General features: G+C 60.1%; 1 protein-coding gene across 3 annotated transcripts; it reads right to left on the reverse strand.

The window, feature by feature from the left end:
- Positions 1 to 318: 318 nt before the first annotated feature.
- Positions 319 to 26,594, reverse strand: Cic (capicua transcriptional repressor). Of its 3 annotated transcripts, XM_013032686.1 has the most exons (21): positions 26,525 to 26,594; positions 21,033 to 23,843; positions 8,969 to 9,118; positions 8,646 to 8,880; positions 8,428 to 8,557; positions 8,151 to 8,333; positions 7,904 to 8,069; positions 6,883 to 7,085; positions 6,565 to 6,790; positions 6,195 to 6,298; positions 4,734 to 5,967; positions 4,460 to 4,647; positions 3,829 to 3,950; positions 3,575 to 3,741; positions 3,177 to 3,464; positions 2,752 to 3,074; positions 2,283 to 2,530; positions 2,032 to 2,183; positions 1,817 to 1,948; positions 1,519 to 1,650; positions 319 to 1,309 (listed from the first exon to the last, which is right to left on the reverse strand). In XM_013032686.1, exons 2-21 carry the CDS (start codon positions 23,830 to 23,832, stop codon positions 942 to 944), a joined length of 7,551 nt encoding a protein of 2,516 aa, XP_012888140.1. In that variant the 5' UTR covers positions 23,833 to 23,843; positions 26,525 to 26,594; the 3' UTR covers positions 319 to 941. The 3 variants fall into 3 exon arrangements, with proteins under 3 accessions (XP_012888140.1, XP_012888142.1, XP_012888141.1); XM_013032688.1 differs by lacking the exons at positions 21,033 to 23,843; positions 26,525 to 26,594 and adding an exon at positions 11,341 to 11,479 and having other exon boundaries at positions 2,032 to 2,186; XM_013032687.1 differs by lacking the exons at positions 21,033 to 23,843; positions 26,525 to 26,594 and adding an exon at positions 11,341 to 11,479 and having other exon boundaries at positions 2,032 to 2,186; positions 2,752 to 3,077; positions 3,177 to 3,467.
- Positions 26,595 to 27,030: the final 436 nt, after the last annotated feature.

Genomic DNA, 27,030 nt, shown 5'->3' on the forward strand with positions numbered 1-27,030 from the left:
TGTCAGTGGCCCAGTGCTCTGGGAGGACCAGTTTCAAGGCTGCCTCTGAATGGTCTATTTTCTGAAGTAAAACCTGATTCCAGGAACAGTACGGATGGACAGCCCCCATCACAGACCTCTCCCACGCTCACAGGCCAGACGGCTGAGAAGGGCAGAGTGGGCATTGTGATGTCCAGACTACAGACGGGCTCGCACCAGTCCAGGGTCTCTGATGCTGGGATGCTCTTGGAATTGCTACCCACCTTTTGGGAGAGTCCACTGCTCCATAGACATGTGGGGACAACACCTCCCACTGCAGAGCAAGCCAGCAGCCACCCAGTGTGTTAAACAGCTTTAATCTCGGTCATTGCTTCTTCTCGGCACAGTAAGAAATATTGCACATGATCAACATGTTTTGTTCTGGGGACGGGGACAGGGTGGGGAATCACCTTCTTAGAAAGTACAACCCAAGTTGGGAGGGCAGAGGGGGTAAGGAAGAATCCTCCCCGTGCCTGTGGCAAAAGTACAGGAGCCCCGACCCCAAACTAACCTGAGTCCAGCCCCTCTGGGGGAAAAAGGGGTGCATGAACTCCCCCCTACTCCACAGGCACCTCCCTGGGGCCCGAGGCCCACCCTGCCCTCCAGCTTGCAGCCCTCACACGAGCCATTTTGCATAAAGTACAGGTGAAAAGCTCTGAAGGTCACACACTCCAGGTTATGTACAGGGGCCCAGTGGAGGCTGTGCCCCTGCCTTCCCTCAGCTGTCTCCCCATCATGGGGAGGAACCTGGGGAGGCGGGAGTATATACAAGGGGAGCAGGCTTCATGCCGCCCACCTGGATTGGAAAGGACGACATGGCTTTAGAGGAGAGGGGGGCAACCATCCCATCCCCCCACTCCTGCCACCTCCACTGTCCATGTCCTGAGGGGGTACTATGGGTCCAGGATCTCCCCAGGGACCCTTCACCTGCCGGTGGCAGTTGTGGAGGGGCCAGAGGGAGGGGGAGAGGGCTGGGGGGGCCCCTCCCAGCCAGGCTGTCCAGGCCCTGGCTCTGGGGGTGGAGGCAGTGGCGGGGCAGCCTGGGCAGTGCCAGAGTCCGGGCCAGGGGAGGTGGGGTCAGGGCCGCCAGCAGGGCTGGGAGTGGGAGCAGGGGTAGCAGCAGTGCCAGCTGGAGGTGGTCCAGGGAGGGGGGCTTCAGCTCCAGGGGGCTGCTCTGTGGGGGTGGCTGCCTGCATGATCTTCTGGCGCACTTCACGGATCTTCAGCTGCAGACAAACCTTGGATGGGAAGATGTCGGCATAGCGGGCCTGGAAGGCTGCCGTGGCCTGAGCTGGGAACAAAACCACAGTAGGAACCAAGTGGGGATGAGTGCTTGTAATCCTAGCATTTGGGAGGCTGAGGCAAGAGGATCATGAGCCTGAGGCCAGCCTGGGGCTACAGAGCATTCCAGGCTCATAGCAAGACCCTGTCTCAAACAAAACCAAACCAAAAGCACAGGTGCTGGGGAAGGCAGGTGAGATGTGCTGCTGAGGACCTTACCTGATGGGAAGAAGCCATGGTCCTGGAAGAGCTGCATGACCAGGGCGCGGCGCTGGTCCAGGGTGCGGCGCAGCGATGAGTAGGGAACCTTCTCATACTCCAGCTCCCCCAGCACGTCCTCAGCTTCGGTACCTGCTTGAGCGCAGGGAGGCCCAGGCTACAGTGGCAGGCTGCACCTCCCGGCCACGAGGCATGCCCAGCCCCAGTGCTGGTTTTCTGTGGCACGCAGGGGTCAGAGAGGGGCCTGCTGGCCTCCGGAAGCCTTCCGCCACTCCTCCAGGTCTGCGGCCCCACGTACCTGTGCGGTCAAAGGTGAAGATGTCCCCCTCACACTTGGCACTCTTTGGGGTGTTGGGCTCGGAGCTGCAACTGGAGCGCCTCCTCATCTTGCGCTTGGGTGAGGTGGGGTCCTCGGGCGCCGAGTCCAGGTCTGACCGACAGAAGCAGACTCAGCAGAAGTAGCCTCAAAGCTCACCACCACCCCCAGCCCCACCCACCCGGGGCCAGCACTACCGGTGGAGTTCTTCCTCTTCTTTCTGTAAGAGCCCAGGATGGCCCGGGGAGAGGTGGCCAGAGACTGCAGCGTGGGGGAGGGCAGCACCTCCTCCGGCCGAAACTCGGGAAGCTCAGCAAAGCGCTCCTCAAAGTCCACTTCGGACAGGACCCTGCTGGGGGGCCGGCAGGTTCACCTCCCCTGCCCGGGCCTGGGCTGCTCTCTCCACCCCCAGCCCCGCCCACGAAGCCAGGCGCCAGCCCCTGCTCACTTGTCCACTGAGTCGAAGGTCTTCTTCAGGGGCGGGGGCCGCACCTTCACTTTCTTGCCAGCACCAGCCACCTCCTTGCGCTCTGGGGTGTCTCCAGCCCCCCTTCCACCACTGCCCTCCAGACTGCCACCACTGCTACTGCCTGGGGCCGGGGCTGGGGCTGGGCTGGGAGGAGTGGGGGGCTCCCGGCTCTCCAGGCCCAGCCCAGGGACCCGCCAGTCAGAAGATGAGCTGGAGAATTTGCTGGGCTGGGATGAGGACAGAAAGGGAGAACACACCTGGCCTCAGATATGCCAGGGTAACCCCCACCCCCACCCCCCACCCCCGCCCATCAAGACCCAGTCCATGGCCTCAGGAAGGCCAGGATGCAGAGCTGGGAGAGGAGCAGGGACAGACACACACGGGACACACAGGTGTGGGGGGGAGGGGGAGGGGGGGTGGTAGCAGCACTTGTCTGCTCAGCACTCACCATGGTCTCGGGGCCCTTGGTTCCTGGCCGCTCCTCGGCTGGGAGGGGGAGAGGGGGGCTGCTCCGGGCACCGGGAGGCCAGGTCTCTGGGGGTGGCGGAGGGGCCGGTGGTGTGGGTTGCCCTTCGAGCTCAGACTCTGGGGCAGTTGGCTCCCGGGTGGGGCCAGGCTCCAGAGGCTGCCGGGGTGCAGGGCCAGACCGCCCGGAGGCACCTGCTTCAAAGGAGCCCACGGGAATGCTGGCGATGGCTGCCTTCACTTTCTGGGGGGCCTTCGGGCTGGGCCGCTGGGCCTTGGGGGCCACTAAACTGTAGGTCATGGAGCCTGCTGGTGGTGAGAAGGGTATTTGCTGAGCCATGCCTGACTCACACCCACTTTCTGGGTCCCCAACTCGGAAACCCTGCCCTGGATCAGCCGGACACCCACCTGTGGCACTAGGGAAAGGGCTAGTGGGGGCGGGGGTGGCAGTGGCAGGGGCTGGTGGGCCTTTGGGCAGAATGGTGGCAGCAGGTGGGGTGGTGCTGGTGGCCACGGTGTAGACCAGGCTTGGTGGGGCCTGGGCTGGCTGGGCCAGGGGTGCCGAGGTGGAGGCGGGGCTGCCAGGGTAAAACGCAGTTATCACGGGGCCTCCGGGGGCTGTGCAGGCAGGAGGCAGCTGGGGACTGGGCACAGGTGACACGCCCACCTGGCCAGGAGCCAGGAGAGGGGCTTGGCCTGCTGGGAGGAAGTCCGAGAATGAGAGAGAGGAAGAAGACTACGTCAGGGCCAGGGCTACGTCAGCTGCACCCTGGGTCCCTGGCACTGCCTGCCATGCCACCTCTCACCTGAGAGCAGGGGCTGCACAAAGGCGGGGCCGCTGGGCCCCAGTGAGGTGAAGCCGAGTGCTACAGAGCTCGTGGGCCCGTATGAGGTGACGGTTCCAGCCTGGCTGGACGCAGGGCTGGTACCCAGAGGCAGAGTGTGCCCGCCTGCCGACTGCACGTAGGTGATCCTGCCACAGGGAGGAAAGAGGAGGAGTGACTGAAGCAGCCAGCCCAGCCTACCTGTGCCCTGGCTCTAGGCAGCACTAGCAGTTTACCTGGTAGAGGAAGGCAGCAAGACCTTCTGGGGCTGGGAGGTGGGTCCAGGAAGCGAGGCTGGGCTCAGGGGCGGCACCAGGCCGCCAGGTGTGCTCACGGGCACAGGTGTCAGCTGGATGATCTGTGGACAGAAACACCCACAGGCAGGAGGTGAGCCTAGAGGCGGGCGGGGCAAGAAGCTAAATAGAAGTGAGGGACTCAGAACAGGGAGACGATTCAGGATGGAAGATGACAGCAAAAGGTAGAGGCTAAGCCGGGTGCCAGTGGCTTGTGCCTATAATCCTACTCAGGGGCCTGAGATCTGACGAATGTGGTTCGAAGCCAGCTGGGGCAAGAAACAAAGTCTGTGAGACTCTTATCTCAGAAAAAGCTGAAAGTGGTGCTATGGCTCAAGTGATAAGAGCACTAGCTCTGAGCAAAAGCAGCTCAGAGACAAGTACCCAGGTCCTCTAGAGTTCAAGCCTAAGGACCAGGGGGAAAAAAAAGAGGTGCAGACCATACTAAGGAACAGAGTGAAGAACTGACAGGAGGAACAGGGCAGGATGCTGACATCAACCAAGACACCAGACTGAGCCCCAGAAAGAGGCAGACAGACATGGGGTACAGGGGAGATAAGTAGGATGCTCTTACCTTGCTGGGTGGCTGGGCACCATTCTGCACAGGTACTGAGAAAGGTGGGCTCACCAGGGGCAGTGGCTGGCCAGGCCCCCCACCCCGTACTGACATGCTGGGGGCAGCCAGGGGCACCAGCACCTTCCCCGGCAGCAGCTGGGCTGAGCCACCTGGGGGCGGGGCCTGCACGGGAGAAACTGATTGGGCTGCAAGAGGCAAAAAAACAAAAGGTCACAAGAAAGCTCAGCAGGTTGGTGGCCACAAGGCTTGTGCTGCCCAGCTCAGGCCTCACCTTTAGGGGGTGGGGCGGAGGGTACAGACTGCAGGATGGGGATGCCAGGAGTGGGTGCAGTGGCAGCCAGGACCTTGCCGTTGGTGGAGGTGCCGGGTGGGAGGGTGAAACGGATGCTGGTGGTGGGTGCGGGGCCAGTGGGAGCTGCTGCCTTGGCCCCAGGAGCTGGTGGTCCTGGGGCAGGTGCCACCTGAAGCTGCTGGGGCAGCGTGGGCAGTATATACTGCACCTGGGTGATTCCCCCAGCCTTGCCCAGGGCCCCTGGCTGCAGGATGCCCAGGGGTACTGGCCCATTGGGGCCGCTTCCAGCACCTGCTCCTGAGCCTGCAGTGGGGCCACCGCCCGGCGCTCCCTGGGCAATAAACTGAACAGCAGGGGGTGCGGGGGCTCCATAGCCAGGGGTGCCCACCAGCAGGTTGGTGACAGTGGCAGGGGCTTTCCCCACAGTGCCCAACAGGGGCCCAGCCACCAAGTGTGGGGCAGGTGAGGTGGCAGCTGCTGACTTCTTGTCCGAATAGACTAAGCTGACCCCCAGCGGGGAGCCCCCGGGCACCCGGGAGCCAGTGCTCATCTCAGTTCTGGCACCTGCTGTGTCATTTGGAGATGCCTCGGTTCGGCCAGAGGAGGGGAAGGGCTTCGAGGCGATGGGTACCGGAGTGCTGCTGACGGGCCGAACCACATTGGTGACCATGGTGGCTGCAGGGCGGGACAGAGGTGCTGCCGAGGCCCCGTAAGACAGTGATGGGGCAGAAGCTGAGGGCACACGGGCTCCGCTGCCCTCCCGGTCCTCCTTGTTTTGGGGCAGGACCAGTGTTTGCAGAATGGTTCCTCCCCCGCTGGGAGGCACTGCAATCACAGAGGGGCCTGATGGCTCCAGGCTGCCCACACTTTCAGGTCTCTTGCGCCGGAAGGAGGCAGGGTCCGATGGTAGAAACCGTGTGGCCTTGGAAGGTGTGGCAGGGCCTCCAGGTCCAGGGGGTGGTGGCCGTAGGGGGCCTGTTGTGCTGCCCTGACCAGACTCCTGGGCCTTGAAGCTTCCAGAGCCCAGTGAAAAAGAGTTGGCTACAGAGGTTGAGGTGGTGGCAGGTGAGGAGGAAGAGGATGATGTGGGACCATAGCCTTTCCCAAAGGCTGCAGGTGGATCCGGGGGACCTGGTGGCTCAGGGTCCAGTGTGGGACGGCAGTGGGTAAAAGAGGAGCGGATCACAGGTGAGAACAACTTACGGCCAAAGCCCTGGGTTGAAGGAAGAAGAGACCCCATGGTCAGGGGAACTCAGGCTTCTGAACACCAATCCTCAGCCTATCAGGAGCACAACCTGTCAGCCTGAATGGGATCCAGCTCCACACAGGCCCCGAAGCTTGTGCTCTCGACCTTCGTCTTACCCTGCATTACACACACACACCCACAGGTGCATTTCTCCCATCCAGGTGTGTGCACCATGTCCCAGCACCAAGCCTCACCTTGTTGCCCTCTGGGTCCTCCCCAGAACTGTCGCCGCTTTCACTGTCAGTCACCCGCTCCTTGCACTTGAGATCAATGTCAGTGGTGCCAAAGCCATCGTCAGCTGAAGAAGCAGAGGAAATAGCATGGACGAGGGGTGAGGGCAGAGGTACCAAGGAGGGGATAATCTGGAACCTGGGCTCTGCCTGCGTAGACAGTGAGTGTTGTCTAGGAGGCCAGTCCTGAGTCCAGGGCTATAAACATCTGCCCAGGTTTCCTGCTGGCTGGGATGAATCTTTTCTCAGCAAAGCCAGAACGGATGCCACAGTCAGGAACAGGCCCCGAAGCCAGGGTCCCATTCACCCACCCGCTGACCTTCAGCCTGCTCACCAATGACATCATCGTCCCCTTCCTCCTCACAGATGACCATGCGTTCCTCATCACTGGTCATGTCCTCGCTGGCTGCACGCTGGGAACGAGAGGCTCGGGTGGGTAGCAGTGGGGGCCGCCCACTGGCCGCCAAGGCGCCTCCTTCACCAGGAGCTGCGAAAGGGCCCGGAGTGCCATACTGGGTGGGAGGCTTTGGGCCCGAGTACGATGTGGGGCCAGACACCATCTGCAGAACAAGGAGCAGGCAGGGTTCAGCAGTCTGCAGCCTCAGGCAACCCTCCCTGCCCATCCTTCCTCCTGGTGGCCCAGACCCCAAACCTGAGTGAGTTCTTGCAGCGCCTGGCTGTCTACCTCCCCGCCATCCAGGCTGTGCACACCACTGTGGGAGAAGGCCCGCGGCCGGGCCGAGCCAGGGCCCCCAACAGCATGCAGCCGTTCTGCTCCACATGGGCCACTCCCTGCAGCCTTGCTGTCTGAGCTCAAGAGTGTCTGGGCTGCAACTGACAGGAGCTCAGAGGACACTGCAAAGCAGAAGGAGAGGCTGTCAGAACCAGCGCTCTTCCTGCCAGCACCTGAACTGGCCAAATTACCCAGAGATGTTTCTAGGTACTGGGTAGAAGCAAGCCAGAACTCCTGGGCCACCTGGTGGGGAAAAAAAAAATAAAAACAGAACAAAACAAAACCCACTAACCATCACCCTAGCATCTCCTTCTTGCTGGTTCCTGACCTCTAGGGCTACAGGAAAAGCAAGCCTACTCCCCAGGAGCACATTTTCTAAGAGTGAGCAAGCCAGAGACAGGTCCATGTGGTGTGTGTCAGCTAGCTAACCACTAGCCTGGGCCTTGGTCCTTCCATCTCAGAGAGATGAAGCGCCATATCCATAGGATCATGCCAAAGAAGCACTCTAGACCACCACTAGGTACTCTAAAAGCAGCAGAAGTACCACCTGAGATGGGAAGCCAACTGATCTGAGGTTTCAGTTCTAGCTGTGCTGCTTTCTAGCCTATGACTTGAAGCAAGTGACTCTTTCTTTCTGAGCCTCTTTCCTCAACTGGAAATGAGGTATGAGTTTTGACTCTAAGGGAATGTGAGTCTTATGGATTCCTGGTGTGTAGTAAATGCTCAGTAAGTGGTAGCTGATAATGAGATTGTTTCGGTATCTTATCTATCTGTGCCTCTCTGGTTTCTTGACACATTGCAACTGCCAGTTCCTTTTTGGAGGAGAGTCCTCAAAAACAGCAAAGCAGAGGAGCTGCCGGGCCAGGGGGTGAGCAAGCAAGAGGATAGCGGGCAGCTCTCAGGGAGAGGTGGAGGGTGGGGGAGCCAAGAGCTGACTAACCCCCAGGGGCGGCCGCAGTGCCCGTCTCCGACATGCTCCGCTCCCGCGTCTCCTTGTGCCCTCCTGCCAGCCCCAGGCTCGCGGGCTTGGCCTCTGAGCTGGACTTCTTTCGGTCCTTGTTGCACCACTTCCAATCTGGGTGGGCCTTGAAGTGGGCCTCCTTCACCTGGCAGGAAAGGGCAGGGCGACCCTTCACTCACCCGCCCCAATGAGGACACTGGGAGGAGCCAAGGAGAGGAGGCATTACCTGGAAGGCTAGATCGTGGTACTTCTGTTTCTCCTTGGGCCCAAGGGCATACCACCACTCGCCCAGGATCTTGCTGACAGTCCGGTTATCCTGGTTTGGGTGACGCTGGTGGACCAGGGCCCGGTGCCGCTTGCTGAAGATCATGAAGGCATTCATGGGCCGACGGATATGGTCCTTCTCCCGCTGCAGTACACACAGTCCAGATTGGGACAGTCAGAACCACACAGACAAGCTTGGGTGACCACAATGGGAGCAGGGGGTCAGGAAGAGCAGGCACCTTGTTGGGGCTGCGTCCGTCTTTCTCAGAAGATGAGTCTCGTTCCTTAGGCAGAGCACTCAAGGACTGGGTCCGCCGTTTTCCAGGTGGCAGAGGCAACTGGATCTCGGGAGACATGATGGACAGGAAGCTATGGGACACAAGGAACGGTGGAGGCCATGATCTCTTGCGGCCGCCTTCCTCCCCCCCCAACCTGTCCCAGGCCCTGGAACACTCACGCATCATCATGGTCGCTCTCTGTTTCACTGTCCAGACGGGGCTCTCCCGGGGGGCCAGGGGTCTCCTCCTCAGTAGTAGGAAGGGGACCTTTACCAGGTTCCACCATCCCCAAAGTGTGTGGGGGTCCAGGCCCTGGGCTCTCAGGGCATGTGGCCCCAGGGGGCCGCCCAGGGTCAGCATTTCCTGTGCCTCCTGGTGGCTGCTCATGAGCAACAGCTGCTGACTCAGCAGGTTCTAGAAGCAGATTAGGTCCATCAGAAGGCTCCAGGGACCCCTTGATTGCCCCCACCCCCATCCTTCCCTACAGCCCCCAATTCCTCACCTTTGCTCTGGTTGGAGGCCACTGGGTGGCTGGCAGGTTGTTGGGCCTCACTGGGCTGCACAGAGGGGTCCGGCTGGCTGGGTGCCAGGAAAGGGACTAAGGAGTGCCAGGGGAACACGGCCACAGAGCGAGGTTCCACGTTTGTCCACACTATGGGGAGGATCCAGGTAAGGCAAGCAACAGGAGACCTTGGTCCTGACCCTAGATGAAGTGCCCCACCCCCTTTATGCCTCATTGCCCCTCCCTAGCCTCTTGGACCCATCAGTGAGATCTTATTCAGGAAGAAGTCCTCCCTGAAAAGTCTCTAATTTTTTTTTCGTCAGTCATTGGGCCTAAACTCTGGGCCTGGGCGCTGTTCCTCAGCTCTTCAGCTCAAGGCTAGCGTTCTACCACTGGAACCACAGCGCCACTTTCGGCTTTTTCTGCTTATGTGGTGCTGAGGAATCAAACCCAGGGCCTCATGCATGCAGCAAGGCAAGCACTCTACCACTGAGCCACCTTCCCAGCCATCTAGTTTTATTTTTAAAAAGAAACATGCTGGGGAGGCTTAGATCTGAGAATCATGGTTCAAATCCAGCCCTGGCAGGAAAATCCATGAGACTCTAATCTCCAATTAACCACAAAAAAAAACCCAAAAAACCAGAAGTAGTGTTGTGTCTTGAGCAGAAGAGTTCAAGGACAGGGTCAAAGCCTAGAGTTCAAGCCCCATGACCAACAAAGAAAGACAGACAGACAGACAGACAGCAGAGAAAGAAGTGGGGGTGGGGAGAGAGAACAGAAGCAGGGAAGGGAAATGGTACTCAGGTCCCATTCCTCCCTCCCAACCTCTACCAGCCCTGTCACCAGGGACCAAGCCAGAGAACTGGCTCCTGCCACAAACCAGGTCACACTCAGCTACCATGCCCCACACTGTCTACTGTCTGGGGACCCCCCCCCATCACAACATCCTCAGCAACCATGCTACCTGCTGACACTGGCCTTAGTCCCTTTCACTTTCCTGAAAAAGCTGGTCCTATCACCCCTCTCCTCTAGTTCTATCCATTGGTATGTGACCTCCTCCTTGCCTCCCCCCACAAAAAAACCCCAGGGAGCCAGACAGGCAGTGCCCTGGAGGGGGGGGGAACTGCTCATCTTCCCTTTGCCCCCTAAAAAAACCCACCATCCGAGGCTCCCCTCCCTCAAATCCTCCGAATATCTACCTAGAGCCCAACACCCAGCCTCCTTGCCCAGAAAGAGGTGAGGGTGTGGTAAACTCCTAAGAAAAAGCACAGACAATGGGGCAGAGGAAAATTGTTCCAAATCTCAGCCCAGGGAAGGCAAAAAGTGCCAGGTGTTTCCTTGAAGCTCTATACAGAAAGACAATTCGCTCATGAGGGAGCTGTGGGGGACCTCGGGTAGGTGGAAGGAGGCAAGGCCAGGGCTGGGACCACCCCTGTTGGACCTCTGGGGCGGACCAAGGCAAGGGGTGGGCTTCCCCTCTCATGGGCAGCTCCCTTCCGGGGAAGTGGAACCAGCAGAGCAGCAGAGAGGCCCCAGCTCAGGGAAGAGGGAAGGAGGGAAACGCCCTAGCCCAGCTCTCCATCATTCCAGGACTCCCTTGATCCAAAGCAACCTGACCTAAGTTGACCCGCCCCCCCAAATCCCAAAAAGCCTCCAGGAGCTTGCTCTCAGGGAGCTCTGGGGGAGGAAACTGGCATCAACACTGGACTCTCAGGGACCGACAAAGCCCTTAAGGAACCTGAGGACAAGCACCCAGAAGACAGTCCTGGAAGGCACTCAAGACTTTGTGACTACCCTGTCCTCTGCCCCTGGGGCCCCCCAAAGCATGATGGGCCCTCCAACACTGTCACAAGGACCTGGACCGTTTCCTATCTCCACAAAGGGTCCTCCTCATCGGGCCTCCCAATTTTCTGGGAAAGGGACGAAGACAAAGAGGAGTCCTCAGGTCCTGCCCCCTCCCCCAGGTGCACTACCGCCCAGGTGTCCCCGCCTCTCGGCAAACACTCCACGAACACTCTGGCCCACAACTGTCCTCAGGCCACTGCTCCACCAAAGCCCCTCCACGCCTCCCTCTCCCCACCCGGTCTCCAACCTAGAAGGCAGAACCAGTAACTCGGCGCCCCGCGCCTCCGATCCCAACCGACCTGTCCCATCCATCCTCTGCGCGCCACACCTGTCTCCAGGTGCTCCCGACTCCCCGCGCTCCGCCACGCGCCCCACGCCGTCTCTAACCACTCCGCCCCGCCGGGCGCCAACTTTCCCGTCGCCCCTTTACTCTCTGCGTGCTCGTAGTAGCGCCCCGGCGCCGCTACTCCGCACTTGAGCACCCGACACCCTGACCCCTCGAGTCCCGCGACGCGGGCGCTACTGACCGAACATGCCGAGGCCCCGGGAGGCCGCGCCGGACACGGGCATCAGGGGTCTGTGGGCCGAATACATGGTCCGGCGCAGGGGGTGCCCGGCGGGGGCTCGCGCCTCCTCAGCGGCCGACGCCACTCCGCCCACAGCTGGCTTCTGGGCCCTCGCCGCTCCGGCCCGGGGGGAGCGGGAGGCCGTCGCCGCATGCCCCCCCGGCCGCCCCCCGCCGGCCGCCCCCCGCGGGGGTCTCCGCCGGGCGCGCCTGCGCAGAGCGCCGCCCGCCTCCCTCCCGCCGCCCGGGGGGCGGGGGAGGTCAGCGCGCGCCGGCCCCGCCCCGCCCCCAGGCGCGCGCGGGGGCCGTCACGGGGCGCGCGGCCCGGGGGCCATCGGCGCCGCCCCCTCCCTCTCCCTCCTCCTTCGCGGAGTCCGGCGGGCGGGGCGGCTGGGGCGGGGCGCGGCGCGCGTGCGCGGGGGTGGCCCCCTCCCTTCCCTGCTCGCAGCCTGGCTCGCTCGCTCCCTCCCTCCCTCGAAGCTCCGGCGGGTAACGGCTCTCGCCCCGCGCGCCCCGGCTGCCGACGCTGCCGCCCCGCCTTTCCGGGCCCAAGGCCCGCGGCTCAGCGCCGGGTCGACCTCAGGCCCCGGGCGGGCAGACGGACCAGCGTGCGTGCGTCCGTGCGCTCCGAGCGAGCCCCGCGCCGAACCACCGCCGCCTCCCCGCCCCGCCACTACTACGCGCTCCCCTCCCCCCACCGCGTCTCCCCCCGCCCCTTCCCCGCTTCCCCCGCGGCCTTCCGCACAAGCCCGGCCCCCCGCGCGCGAGCCTATTGGCTGCTGCCGCCGCGCGCGGGTCAGGCCCCGCCGCGCCCGCCCCCATTGGCCGCCCCGGGGGAACGTCAGTCATATGCAAATACAAGCAGGGCGGGGCGGACTTCGGTTGGCTCCGAGCCGGCCGGGGGCGGGCCTGCAGTGGGAGGGTGGCAAGGAGGGCGCACTGCAGCAAAGGCCGCGAGCCAGGGGGGCTGCTCGGGGCGCCGCGCTGCGGAGGCCCGAGTTGAGGGTAGTGCTGTGTCCCGAGCGCCGGGGGACGAGCTCGCCAGCGGCGCGACCTACCTGGGCGCACCCTGGCCCCGCTGGATAGACCCATAGCGCAGAGTTGCGCGAGCCACCAGAGCCCTTCCAGCGCTCACACGCACGCGCGCACGCACATCGTAGACATACTTTCGTGCCACACCCATTAGAGCTTACACACCGTTACTGGGGCCCCATACTGTCATACACGAAGTCACAGCCCACACCTGCTCACCATCACACACTCATCTTCACCTCACATGGCACATGCACTGTCACACATGTCTTCCCAACAAACACTATCATTACACTTCAGCCCATATAAATCAAAGACAAGCTATCGGGAGGACCTCAGCACAACCACTGCTTGTCCACACTCAGACTTTCCACAGCCTTCCTAGGACTTGTACTGTACTCTGTCACCAACACACTTAACCCTCACTGACACCAGTATACTGACCCCCATACTCTAATCTACCTGCAGGAGCAGTAGACTTCAGTACCCAGCTTCATCAGGAATACAACACTGGCTTTCTACCACTCTACCTACCAGTGTGGGAAGGAGACCACAGTCAGGCATGGTGACACTCCAGCAATCCCATATATACTGAAGGTGGAGATCAAAAGGACCACAGCTGCAGGCCAGCCCAGGCAAATAGACTCCATTAGAAAAATAAAGCAAAAAAGTGAGGGGGGGTAGGGCAGGGTCAAGTGATAGCCTTATAGCCATCAAAAGCAAAAACCCTTAGTTCAAACCCCAGTACAACAACAACAAAAACGGCTGTGGGGCTATATAACATCCCCACCTCCTACCTTCCCGCCCCCCCAAAAAAGGGCCAAAAAGAAGAAAGGAAATGGGCTGCTATGGTCTAGGGATAATACGGGCTAGACGACATACAAAATTGTTTATATTTATCTTGTCATCATATCCTCACTGCCACCTAGGAAGGTCCACTTTTATATGCCCAGAGACTGAATTAACTGTGCAGGCTCTTGCAAGCCAGGATTTTAACAGCCCAGGATTCTCAATTCAAGTGCTCTTCCTATGACTCAAAACTAGATCTCAAGGTGAACACAGCAGGAAATAGAACAAGATCAAATGGTGACTACAGAAGCACAGAAAGGTGAGCAGGCACGTGTGGCAACACAGGAGGGTCTGGGGCCCACTAGGCAGAGGCAGAAGCCTTGGATCACCCAAGAGGACCCTGGGGCTTCTGCATAGGTTAGATCTTTGACAAGAGTAGTAGTAAACTTTGCTCAGCCTGTCCATCCAAACAGAGGTGAAGGCATGGAGAGGGGGCAAAACCAGGTAACCTGATCCCAAGGGGAAAGAAAGGTCTATAGTTCTCTGACCTCCAGAGATGGCAAGGCTAGACACTTGGCTAAGAGCCTGGAGGGGCTTCCAGTGGGACTATTAGGTGACTGCCCCCTCCTCTACGCAGCCCTAGACTCAGACCCTCCATTACCTCACTGCCCCAGGGACTGCAATGTGAGGAAGAAATCAATGTGACCCACTATCTCCCCACCACTGCCCCCACCTCTCCCCACTCTCTCCCCACCGGTGAAGTGAGTCACCTACTGTTCAAGTTAACCCCTTCCCCACGGCAATGGAGCCCAGGGGCAGTGCTCAGAAGAGCCCTGTTCTGCCACTTCTGTTGGGTGAGAAAGAGCCAGGCATATAGAGCACAGCAGGGAAAGAGGGCCCCACACATCTGGGAAGATTGCACATCTGGTAGAAAACAGTGTCCAGGGTGTGGGGGGGGGAGGATGGGAAGAGGCCTCTCTCAGGGGCCGGGCACAACCAAGTGGGGGCCCTGCCTGACAGGGAGGGGTGGGAATCCCCAATGGGAAGGTTCCCCCTCCCCTTGCCCTGGGCACTTGGCCAGCCCTATACTTAGCTTCTATTGTTCAGAGTGGAGGAACCCTGGGTGGGGGTGGATTAGCACTGAAAGGGAGGGAGCAGGTCCTATCCCCACCAGCTTCCTCTCTCTAGTCATCTCCAACCCTAACTAGGGCCTCCCAAATTGGAAAAGGCTTGAGAGGGTTCCCCAAACCAGGGCCCCAGCCCCGCCCCAGAGGAGGTATTCAGCCAACCTTCTCTCAAGGCAGGTACTGGGCAGGACTGTGATGACAGTCACCCCTCTGCACCACCTCCAAATAGCCCCAAACTAAACAACTCCCACCATAACACTCCACCCCGGCCCGGGGACTGGGAGCTCAGACAGAAACACCGACAGCCACCCGGGGTGGTGCAGGCTGAGGCCTGCCCAGAAGCCCGGGGCAGGCAGCCAGGGAAGCCGACAGACCCAGGGACCGGCAGACTCACTCTGAACTCACGGGCCCCTTTTATTGAGCCCGCGAGGCACCGCGCCCCCGCCGACCCGCAGCTCCCCACCCAGCTCTCAAAGGCGGGGTGCCCGCCTCGGCTTACCACCCTTGTGTCCCCAGCTCCCCTCACCCGCTCTCCACGTACACACCCACCCACCCACCCACCCACCCGAGCGGCGTCGGCGACGGCCAGGGTTGCCTGGGGAACGAGCCCAGGATTGGGCTGGCACTGCTGTCGGAGGGATGGGGGGCTAAAAATAGCGTCAGGGTGAGTCAGTGTGAGTGGGGCTGGGGTAGGCAGGGGGACCAGGGGGGAAAGCGAGGCAGGGGGGAAGAGTCCCCAGGGATCAGGAGAGGGGCAGCATGCAGGTGGAGGGCGGGCCCGGGGAAGGGGGAAGGTGCAGGCGGGGAGGGGGGATGTACAGAAGCCGGAGCTGGGGGAGGCGCCGGGGCCCGGGCCGGGGAGGGGGCGCCGCCCTGCGTTCCCCTCCTCTCTCGGCGCTCACGAGATTTTCCACTCGCTGCCTGGCCCCCAGCCAGTCCCCGGCAGGCCCCACAAAGCCGCTTTGTGCTCGGAGGGCGGGCGGGCGCCCGGCCGGCCTGACACCCACGCGGGCCGCGGTGGGGCGCGGGCCAGCTGGCACCCGAGCGCCCGGGGAGGGGGGGGCGGGAACCCGCGTTCCCTTAGGGGTTAATCGAGCAAGGGCGGGGGGCACGGGCCTCGGCCAATCGGCTACGGGCGGGCGCGAGGGTGGCCAATGGGAAAGACGGAGGCCCGCCGCCGGGCCTACCCCCAGGGGTGCGCGGGAACCCGCACCCCGGGGTGCAGAGGGGGGCTGGGCGCGGTCCTCACACAGTGCCCCTCTGGGTCCCCGAGGCCCCGCGTGCACCCCTGCCTCGCGGGAGAACGGCTCCCGGGGAAGGCCACCACCCTGCAGTCGGGAGGTGGCGCGGCTGAGAGACCTGAGCTCGCCAGCCCCACTTCACAATCAGCGTTTCTGCCAAAACTGGGAGACTGGGGTTCCCTGCCCGCGCCCTCGCGGGGAGCGGGAACAGGGGACGGGGTGCGGGCGGAGGAGGCGGCGCATCGGGCTGGGGTCCAGCCGCCTGCGGTGCAGCCGCTGCCGCCGGTGGTAATGGGAGCCAGACGCCGTCGCCGCCGCTAATGCGCCTCCCTCCCGGCCACTAATGGAGCCATTAATGCCTGGGCGCCCAGGGCCCCGGGACGCACCCACCGCCCGCGCTGCGCATGCGCGCCCCCCTCCCGCCGCGGGCCGCCGCCAGGGGGCAGCCTGTGCCCTCCGTGCCCGGCGCCCGGAGCCGGGGTCTCTCCCGGGAACGCTCCGGCCTCCTTCCTCTCCAGGGAAGTCTCCTGGGGTCACTGACTGACACCCGGGTCATATCCAACCTCTTCCCTTCCCTGTTCTAAATCTTTTTCTTAACTTTTTTTGGTGTGTGTGCCTGTCCTGGGACTTGAACTTGGGGCCTGGATGCTATCCCTGAGCATTTGTGCTCAAGGCTGCTGCTCCACCACTTTGAGCCATAGCTCCACTTGGAGACAAGTCTCATGGATCACTATCTTGCCCATGTAATTGTAACCCCTCTGTATGGTATTTTCACAATTAAAAAAAAAAAAACTCATGGAGGTCTGGGAATGTGGCTCAGTGGAAGAGTGCTTGCCTAGCATGCATGAAACCCTGGGTTCAATTCCTCAGTACCACATAAACAGAAAAGGCCTGAAGTGGTGCTGTGGCTCAAGTGGTAGAGTGCTAGCCTTGAGCACAGAGAGGCTCAGGGACAGAGCCCAGACCCTGAGTTCAAGCCCCAGGACTGGCAAACACACACACACACACACACACACACACACACACGTCTCATGGACTTTCCTGGCCTGGCTGGCTTTGAATCAGGATCCTCAGATCTCAGTCTCCTGAGTAGCTAGAATTATAGGTGTGGGCACAATGCAAACCTCCCCTGCCTAAGCCTGTCCCTCTATGACATTCATCCTCCAAGCCTGGGTTCTAGTGTCAACTCTGACCTCAGCTAGCATGGGTTAGTTCATGCACTTTCACCTCTTGTGCCCTTTGCTCATACAGGTACCTTGGCCTGGATTGCCTGTTTTTCCCCCTGAAATCTGCTCACCCCTCATACTTCAACTCAACTGTCTCCAATGAAAAGCCTACCTGAACCGTCCTCCCGAGTTCCCATGAGCCACTGACTGCCCCTGTCATCTGGCTCAACACCTCCTTTGGCTCATCCTTATCTGTGCCAGCATCTTGTCTGCCTTCCCCACCCACTTGCCATAGAACTGCTCCGCCAGGGACCTGGCAGAGGAATGAGGAAGAAGCTGACTTCTAGTGATGTCTATGAGGTCGAGAGAAAATGGAAATTGTAGTGGAAAGCACTTGGATTTAAGAGGCTCAAGCTCCTTCGTCCCACTCTGTCTCATTTTCCCCACCTGCCTGAGCATACTTGGTGGGTACTGTGAGCTGGCACAGGGGCTGGAGGTCATGCCCTCTAGTGGGTGGGTGGGCATGGGAGCTGTTTTCCTGCCACCTCCCACAGCAGGATCTCCTAGCTTGGCCCATACAACCCCCGCCTTCCTGTTGGTCTGGGGAACAGGTGCTTGGATGGTAGATGCATCTGCAAGATGGATCCTGACATTTTTCAAGCAGGTTTTAAGGTAACAGAGAACAGCTCATGTATGAAGCAGCAGGGGGGTTCCTGGTCTAGACACCCTCACAACACTCCCCAATGCAGGAGCCGGGGACCTGGTGCTTAGCACCTGCTCACTGATTTAAGATAAACACTGAGTGTGCACAGGGTTGGGGCAGGAGGTTGGCATGGGTACAGCAAGACTGCTGAAGAGGGGAAGTGGGAAGACCAGGTAGGAGGCCAAGGCAGGCCCAGAGACACAGGCTCCCAACACTTAGGAGCCAAGGTAGGAAGAGGCTGTACTGAAAGATTTGACCAAAACTAAGTCCAGGAGGGAAAAACCCAGAAAGGTATAAATACAGAGCCAGAGTCAGAGAGAGTTAAGTGGACAGAAAGAGGACCAAAGAGACACAAAGACCCAGAAATAAGGAATAGAGAGATATAGGAACCCAGGCAAAGACGGCCACCCAGTAGCTTGGAGACTGACAGGAGCTCAGACAGTGGGATAGAGGCCCAGGAGGAGGGACGAATTCTTGTCAATAAGGGGAAGCCATGCAGGAAGCTGGGAGGGAGACCATGCCAGGAATGGGGCTGAGACATCTGGCCCCCAAGGCGGGGGGCTATAGACTCTGGGAGGTGGGAGGAGTGGTCAGGAAGAGTCGGAGGGAGGTGGCAAGACAGCTGGCTGGCCATGCCATGCGCAGAATGTAGAGAATGCCGGCAGCCTGCCCCAGCATGTCCCCCAGCGGAAGCAAATGCCTGGCGGGGGGCAGAGCAGGCAGGCTGCCCTGGGCCACCCCCTCACACCTGCTGCCCTCCCATGGAGGGTCAGGTGGCACCGAGGGCAGAAAGGGCCAGGACTATGGCCTCACTGTGCCACTGGGCATGTTCTGCCCCTACCTGGGCCTTGGAGGGCGTACACCCCAAAGTGCGTGCCTCTGGAGGGTGAGGGAAGCCTCTGGGAGGAGAATGAAAGGCAGCTGGCTGGCACCTGTGGGCAGCAGGATACCTCAGCCTGGGTGTTGTCAGGAAGGTTCAGAACTGCTAGGACAGGCACTGGACAAGTTCTGACAGCCAGGTGGCCTCCAACAAAGAGGCCGGAACCTCAGTCCTACCCCTGGACAATAAGGGCTGGTAATCACTGCTTCACAATACCATGTGGTTTGGAGGAAAGGACCTCAAGCTGGGCTCATATATATGATCAATAAGGAATGACTATCACCATCACTATCATCATCATAACTCTTACAAGTTCATTACTCTTACAAGTACTTAAGAGCCTGGGAGCTGGAGCCAGATAACCTAGGTTTAAATCTTGTTTCTTCTCCTCTCTCTCTCTCCTTCCCCCTCTCTCTCTCTCTCTCCTTCCCTCTCTCTCTCTCTCTCCTTCCCTCTCTCTTTCTCTCCCTCTCTCTCTTTCTCTCTCTCTCTCTCTCTCTTTTTCGCTCTTATTTGGGTAACCTTGGATTAAGTCACTTAACCTTGGCCTGCAATTTTGCTCTGGAAGTCATTACTACTGCAATTCTTGGTAGTGAGAGACTACGAGACTTAGTTCAAAGCCCAGTCCTGTCCCCCCCTAGCCTGGCTGGGTGAGTTGGGTCACAATTCTTCTTTTCTCAGGGCTTTACTTTCCCTCATCTGGAAAATGGTGGTACTGGGCACTTGTGGCTCACACCTGTCATCCTAGTTACTCATGAGGCTAAGATCTGAGGATCAAGGTTCAAAGCCAGCCCAGGCAGGAAAGTCGGTGAGACTCTTATATCTAATTAAATACCAGGAAACTGGAAGTGGCTCTGTGGCTCAACTGGTAGAGCGCTTGCCTTGAGCTGAAGAGCTGGGGAACCCAGACCCAGAGTTCAAGCCCCACGACCAACCAAAATAATAATAATAATGTGGCAATAGTCCCTCATGGGCCTGCCCTAGTAGGCAGCAATGCCAACCCTTCCTAGGTACCAGTGAGAGTCACTAGAGATGCCATGGGAGGAGGGCAATGGGGTGGTTAGAGCTCCTCAGATGTAGGTTCTTTATCTGCAGAGACAGAAATCTTCCCTGGAGAAATTTTGCTGTGAACTACAGTAACAGATGCAAACAGAGTTGGGGGAAGGGTAAAACACAGCCCATGACAGGCAGACAGGCAGGCAGGCAGGCCCACGTCCCTGTGCCTCGGAGAGACAGGCCTGGGCTGGAGCTCTCTGGAAGGGCAGGGCCTAGCTCCTTCCTGAATTGGCCCCTGTCCCGGCCCAAGCCACAGCAAGTCCTTCCCACATCCACAACCCAGACACCTTCCTTCAGGGCGCCGACCTCCGTCTCAGGGACTTCAACATCCCCTGGTGACACAGAGGTGAAGCCTGCTCAAAACCTTTTCTGACTGTCTACTGCCCTGGGGATAAAGTTCACAGGTCTCCTAATGGCTGTCTCCAATTTGAACCTTGCTCACCAATCCAACCACTGACATCCCAACACTCAACTACCTTCCAGAGCTTCTTGGCTTCACAGATTCCAAACCTAGAATCATCTCCTTCTCCCCCCCATCTCCTCTCTAGTACTGGGGCTTGAACTCAGGACCTGGGCTGGCCTCTAACAGTGTTCCCCAGATCTCAGCTTCTTGAGTAGCTGGGATTACAGATGGGAGCCACCTGGCTGGCTGCAATGCTCTACTTTTGCCTCAAGGCCTTTGCAGACTTTTCTCTGCCTGAAGGTCCTGTCTGTCTATCAGCCTGCCTGCTTTACTGAGCTCACAGCTATCTGCCCTGCGGGGGGGGGGGGGTAGGGGGTGGTGATTCAGTCTTCTCCTGATTTTTCAGCCTAGATCCTAGGCTTTGATCACCTCATCCCTGACAAACTCTATAGACTGTCACTCTGTGGGGACAGTCCTGTCTACTCTAGGGACTACGTGATGAGTACCAGCAGGGCTGGGTCCTCAGCACCAGGCTGGCCTGGGCCCCTGAGCCCTCCAGCACCATCTCAGAAGCAATGCCACAGTCTGCATTCCAGGCTAGGCCCTCTAGTCACACAGCCTTTCACACCGCCCATCATCTCCAGCCTTCCAGGCTCAGCTCCACTGACTCCCACTCATTCTCCAATTCCCCGCTTCCCAGCCCATCCTAAAAGTGGCAGGCTGAATTCACACCTGGGAGAGTGCCAGCAGCACCCCTGGCTCCCTTCAGCCCTGGTCCTGCCACTGCCCGAGGCAACACCTGTTAGACAGCCGCAGTCTTCCCATCGGTTACCCTGAACCACAGCCCACTGGTCATGAGTCAGCGACCTCAGTGTGCAAGAGAGCCCTCGGGCTGATGAGCCATGTGACCCCCAGCAAGTCACTAACCTGGCCTCAGTTTCTTCTAAACAAGCACAATCATGGCACCCACCTGGTCGCCTAGTTGTGAAGATAAACTGAGCTGTTTACAACCTGTTCGAAATGTGTGTGGTAAGTGCTGCATGATGGAGCAGTATGAAATCTGGTTAGATAATCTAGTATTTAGCACTGCCCTTGCTTGACAAGGGTTTGTACTGTAACATCTGTGCAGAGAGGAGGCCAGCCTCCCCTGAGCCCCTCCTAGGGTGGGCTACCCCTCCCTCTTTAGAGCCCAAGTCGAAAGGGGCCTTGTTTAAAGGGACCCCTCCTCCCCCTCACCACACACACCTGCCCTCTTACCTGTTCCAGGCCGGCCCATGATGACTTCCTTCTTGGGGGCAGGATGGCTGGTATAGCTGCTTGGCACAAGGACCGGCAACAGGGCAGCGGGTGAGGGATGGAAGGCCACAGGCTGGAAGGGTGACGAAGCCAGGCCAAAGGTGGGCATCGGCTGGGCCACAGCGGTGGGCGCGGCTGGAGGCACAGTGATGGGCACAGGAGCCGGCAGAGGTGGGGGCAGGCCAGGCTTTCCACTGGCCACCCCAGGGGGCACCGGAGTCTCCCGGCAGCCCCGCCCAGGTCCCCCAGCCCGGACCTCACCGGCTGTGCCCACCTCTCCAGAGAACTTGGAGGGTAGTGGTACATCAGGGTTGCGAACGATGACGGGCGAGTCCCGCTGCACTGCGGGCACCCTGCGCACGGAGGGCCCTGGATCCGAGGTCAGGCCGGCAGGCGGGGGCAGCAGCAGCAACGGTGAAGGCTGGCGGGAGCGTGAGAAGGGCACGGCAGGTGACACAGCCCGGAAGCCAGCCGGTGTGGAGGGGGTAGGCGTGTGGGACACTGAGTCCACACCAGAGTCTAAGCTGTCACTTTTAGGGAAGTCTGGGGCAGCACCCCCACCTCCTGCTCCAGGGGCCCCCAATGTCCCTGGGTGGGGCAGCAGCTCGGTCTTGCGCCGCCCAGGGCTGATGGGCACGGTAAAAGTTAGGTTGGTCTGGAAAGTGGGAAGGATGCCGGAGGAATGACGTTCTCGGGGGGCAGGTGGCGGCGGGTGGGGGCCCAGGTCGGGGGGCGTCAGCACGCCAGCCTTTGGGGTGCTGGCACTCAGGTGGCGGCTGCGAACAGCTGTGCGCTGGATGACGGGCGAGGCGTTGATGGGGCTGAAGTTGGCCGGGCGGAAGCCAAAGAGGGGCGAAGGTGAGGGCGAGGGGGCGGGCGAGAAGGGCGACTGCGTGGAGACGGGGGAGAAGGAGGGCGTGCCCGAACGGGAGCTGCCCAGCGACACGAGCATCACGGCTGCCTCACACTCATCAAACTCGAAGCGTGACAGATCCGCGGGGGCCACCAGGCGCGGGCGTGAGTCACCCCGGGCAGCCACACTGCTGGCCTCACTGTCCCTTGATGTCTCGTCCCCCCAGTCAAATTCGGTGCTGCCCTCCCGGGCTGCCACACCAGCCGGCCGCCCGGCCCCACCAGGCCCGCCGTCTGCCAGGCCCTCCATCTCCTTGGTTCGCATGGACAGGTGGCGGGAGCAGTAGCCTCGCCGCTGTGACTCCTTCATGCAGCCATCACGAGAGCAGAGCCGCCGCCATTGCTTGCCGTTGAACTTCTTGCGGATGCCATTGGGTGTGCAGACCACGTCGCCCTTCTTGTATTTCTGCTGGGCAGCCGTCAGTGGGGTGCGGGCCCGGGCTGCTGGGGCGGCCCCCTTCTCCAGCGAGGCCACACTGCTGCTCCGGCTGCCACCCTGGCTCCCTTCCTGGCAGGGCGAAGGCTGCTCCCCAGGGCGACCAGGGCCAGCAAAGGCTGGGGACTTGGGGGGTGGGGACAGGAGCTGGGGTGGGGGCAGTGGGAGCAGGGCTGGGGTGCCCAGGGCTGGTGGGTGCTTCTCCTCACCCTCCTCACAGTGGACGCCCAGGGTACCACCAAAGCTAATCTTGGAGACCTCAGCATCCTCAGGCTGCTTGGGGTCCAGGGGAGCTGGGCAGGGCGGCAGGGTGGTTCCCGGCTCGGCTTGCTCTTCTTCAGGCCCAATGGGGGGCTTCCTCAGCAGGACCTCGGGTTCCCAGGGGGGCCGCAGCAGGCGCAGGCTGGAGCGGGCCACCCACACGGCTTCTTCGGGCTCCCGGTTGTGAAGCGGCGGTTGGGGCTGTGGCAGGGAGCCTGGTGGGCCTGCCTGGGAGCCAGGGCCAGGGCTGAGGCGGACCTTGTAGGCAGCTGGCTTCGTGGCCACTTCCACCACCACACCCTCACGGTAGGCTGCCACCCCGGGTTCCACACAGGTACAGACGGCTGTGCCCACCACCAGCGCACCTGGTGGTGGCGTGGCATCCAAAACCACATCTACGCCACTGCCCGGAAGCCCCTCGTAAAAAGTCAAGGCTCGATCGCCAGGGAACTGCACACCTAGGTCCTGGCTTCGGCGCACCTGGCGCACCACTGCCGGCAGGAAGAGGCCATCACCACGCCGCGCCAGCACCCGCTGGGACCGCAGCTGCCGCAGGTCATAGCCACCACTGGGGCCACCCGGAGGCCAGGGCCCTGGACCACAGGCCTCAGCAGACTCCTCCTCCAGGTCGGCCGAGTGCTCGCTGGCTGTGTCAGTGGAAGAGGAGCGGGTGGAAGCAGGTGGCTGGGGGGGTACCCCCAGGACACTGGCCTCCTCAGGGGTCCGCTCTTGCTGCTCTTCAGGAGCCCCCGTCACCCCCCCACCAGCAGCACTGTGCTCCTCCACGTACTTCTTCTTAGGGGCTCGAGACTTGAACGTGGCTGTCTTGCGGCTGAGTGAGGGCTCCCAGCGGCCTGCCTCCCCATCCCCTTTGGGGTCCTCGGCTGGGCCTGAGGCTGGGTCACTGGGATGTAGTTCTGGGGGAGGCCCCTCAGACCCAGAACCCCGCTCAGCGGCCTCCTCCTCCTCGCCCTCTTCAGCCTCTTCTGGCCCAGGCTGCTGCTGTGGCTGAGTCTCCTCCTCTTCCTCCTCTGGCTTGTCACTCTCTCCAGCCCCTCGCCGCCTTAGGGCCTTGGCCCTGGTGGCTGGTGGGGACTTGCTGCCACTACCAGGACCTGAAAGACTAGTGCATGCCTTCTTCATCGGCTTCATCTTCTGTGGACCTGGAAAATGGGAGAGCCGACAGGGAGCAACTTAGGAAATACCCCCAGACTTGGGGTGCCCCAAGACTTGTTGACTCAACTGCCTCTATTCCATGGTCCCCAAGGCCTTCTTCTCTCTGGCTTACACTTAACTCATGTGGGCCCCGGGCATCCAGATCCACACTGGCACCTGGGTCCCCTGACCCTATACATCGTACTCTGCTCTTCTCTGTCAGGGACATGTACACGCTGAGTGCCCCCAGGAAGCATGAGGGGGCACTGTTGTTCACAATCACAGATTGCTCACTTGGTCTTGAACCCTGAGCTAGGCTTGCCCCCTCCCCTCCCTTTTTTTGGTGCCATTCTCAGAGCTTGAACTTAAAGTCTTTGAGTGTGCTGTCCCTGAGCTTTTTGTTTTGTTTTGTTTTGTTTTCCTCAAGGCTAGTGCTCTCCCACTTGAGCCACAACTCTACTTCCCACTTATTGGAAGTAAGAATCTCACAGACTTTTCCTGCCCAGATTGGCTTTGGACCACAATCCTCAGATCTCAGCCTCCTGAGTAGTGAGGATTATAGGCATGAGCCATTAGCACTCAGGGTAAACTTGCCTTTTAAAATTCATCTTTCAACAGCCCCAAAAGGCCAGGGCTGGGGGGGCTGGGGGGGAAATTGCTATCAGCCTCCTTGTATATTTGAGGAAACCAAGGTGCAGAGAGTTAAGTAACTCGACTGAGATTAAGCCAGCTAGGAAGAGGCAGACAAGGATCTGAACTGAGGCACTCTGGCTCCAGAACCAGTGCTCCTAACCACTTCAGTGTGTGCCTGTCACATGATCACAGGGCAGGCTTACTCTTACAGTCATCAACTAGAGGGCCACACATCCAAATGCACACACATACCTGAGCAGCAAGACACAGACACGGATGCACACACATACCCGAGCACCAAGCCCACAGACACAGATGCACACACATACCCGAGCACTAAGCCACAGACATGGAGGTGACTTGGCTATGATGTGGATCTCTCCACCCCACCTTCCCTCATCACGCTAGACACCACATGTGGCCAGGCACTACGGAAGAATTAGGGAGCTGAGTGTCCTAAGGGACAGCTGCCCACTCCACTCTGCACCCCAGGCCTGCCAGGTGCAGTCATCTCCCCAGATCCTGGGCAGGGAACAGGCAGGGGCATGTCTAGGGCAAGAGCTCATACTCGGTACTGCCACAGGGCCGTGCATGAGCACACGCACGCGCACAAACATGGGCACACACACGCACACACACAACGTCATTGCACAGTGGGACACGGGACACAGAGCTGCACCCCAGGATTTCTCGATCCCACTAGGCCTGCCCCTCCCCCTATAACAGCCAGCATGAAAACAGCAAGCTCAGCCCCCCTCTTCTGGCTTGCAAGCACCTTTGGCTAAGCTGGCTAGGGTAGAGTGGCAGGTAGGGGAGGGCGGGGGGGGGGTGGAGAGGAAAGGGGGGGATGGGAGAGTATTCAGACTCCCAAATATATCTTCCAGCTTCAGGTGGGGGTAACCAGGATAAAGTCAAAGAAAGCAGTACAAGCCCAACAGGCCAACCTCACCCACTTCCTGAACAGTCATTGCTGCCCGCCCCCTCTCAAGCTGCCCTGAGAAAAGAGAAAAAAACTTTACTCTGAAGTGACTTGAGAGAACCCAAGAGGCCTAAAAGGGTCCTGTAGGATGAATGGGGGGTCCAGGACAAGAAGTCAAACACAATCACAGGCCTCATGAGTCTTCTGGCTCCCCAGGATCCTTCACATCATACTCTTGCAATTGGGGCCTGCTCTTCCCATGGACCCTAAAGTCTCAAGCCTTGCTTCTTCTATGTGTCCTCAAAAGCAGGGCCTGCAGGGCCAGGGACTGGCATCTATGTGACCAGGAATCAGACAACCATCACCACTTCCTCCCCACTGCTGGGCTACAGTGCTGGACACTGCGAGAGATCTGGCCCAAACACCAACCTTTGGATAACCTAGCCAGGGCTGATGAAACATTGCCTGACACCCCTAGACCCTATTGCCCAGCAGAGCTTCCTTACTCTGCAAGAATGGGCCCTTCCTTGAGGCCTATTCACTTCCCATCTACTCCTCTCTGCATAACTAGGTCCTGGGTAACCAGGGTCCTGTGGGCCCTTGCCCCCCCTTTGAATCTCAGTAGTAACTCCTGAAACCATTCCAGAACCTGAGTTTTTGGGGGATTCATGCCTTCTGCTACCATCAACTCTCCCATCTTGACACCATCTCTACTTTTCTCTTCTCAGGTCCTAAGAGCCCCCCTCCTCTGTTACCTTCTCCTGGTCACCCCCATTTATGTCTGTCACCTACTCCTCCCAGTCACTCTCCTGTCAGCCATCTCTGGACCTGACACCTCCTCTCCTCATCACCTCCTAGTCACCCCCTCTAACTCTATCCCCTCTCTCTCCTTGTCACTCTGATCTAGTCTTGTCATCTCTCTATTCCTGTTACCAGGTCTCTAACCCAACACCCCCTCCCTGTCACCCCTTTCCTGTCAGCCCCCTCCCCACCACTTCCTCCACTCCGTCTCCTCTTCCCACCATTCCGCCCACCCCTTTCCCCCTGTACCCCTCTTCCCGTTCCTGCCACCTGTCCCCACACGTCCCCCAGCCCCCAGGACCCCCCGCCCGTGTCAGCCCTGGCCCCGCCCCTCACCTCGGGCTCAGCGGGGTTTCGGGGCGGGGGGCCGTGGCCCCGGCTCGGTCCGGTCCGGTCCCTCCCCGCCCCCCCTCCGGCTCTCCCTCTCGATTCTCCCTTTTTTTTTTACTCCAACACACAAAATGGTGAATGGACCTGCAACAGCTGGAACAACCAGCCAATCAGTGGCCACAACCCCGCTGACCGGCGCCGATCTAGGCCAATAGATAGCTGCAGTCTAGTCAGCTCCGCCTCTCGACGATGAGCGACACTCATAGCAACCAATCGTGCTCTTCTGGCAGCGCTAGGGGGTGGGGCCAAAATCCAAGGCCGGCCTCCCTCCGGGACCGACACTAACCTAAGCCTACGACCGCCTGATCTGTCTTGGGCCCTGCCCTACAACAAGTGATGAACACCAGCTTTGGCCAATTGATAATCGACGTTGTGCCGAATGACAACTACAGTATCCAGTCACTATGCACCCTAGGCCGGAACCTAGACTTGAGGGACAGTAACCAATGAAA

Source organism: Dipodomys ordii, unplaced genomic scaffold (genome assembly GCF_000151885.1).
Source record: "Dipodomys ordii isolate 6190 unplaced genomic scaffold, Dord_2.0 Scaffold156, whole genome shotgun sequence".
In the NCBI taxonomy this organism is placed as follows: Eukaryota; Metazoa; Chordata; class Mammalia; order Rodentia; family Heteromyidae; genus Dipodomys; species Dipodomys ordii.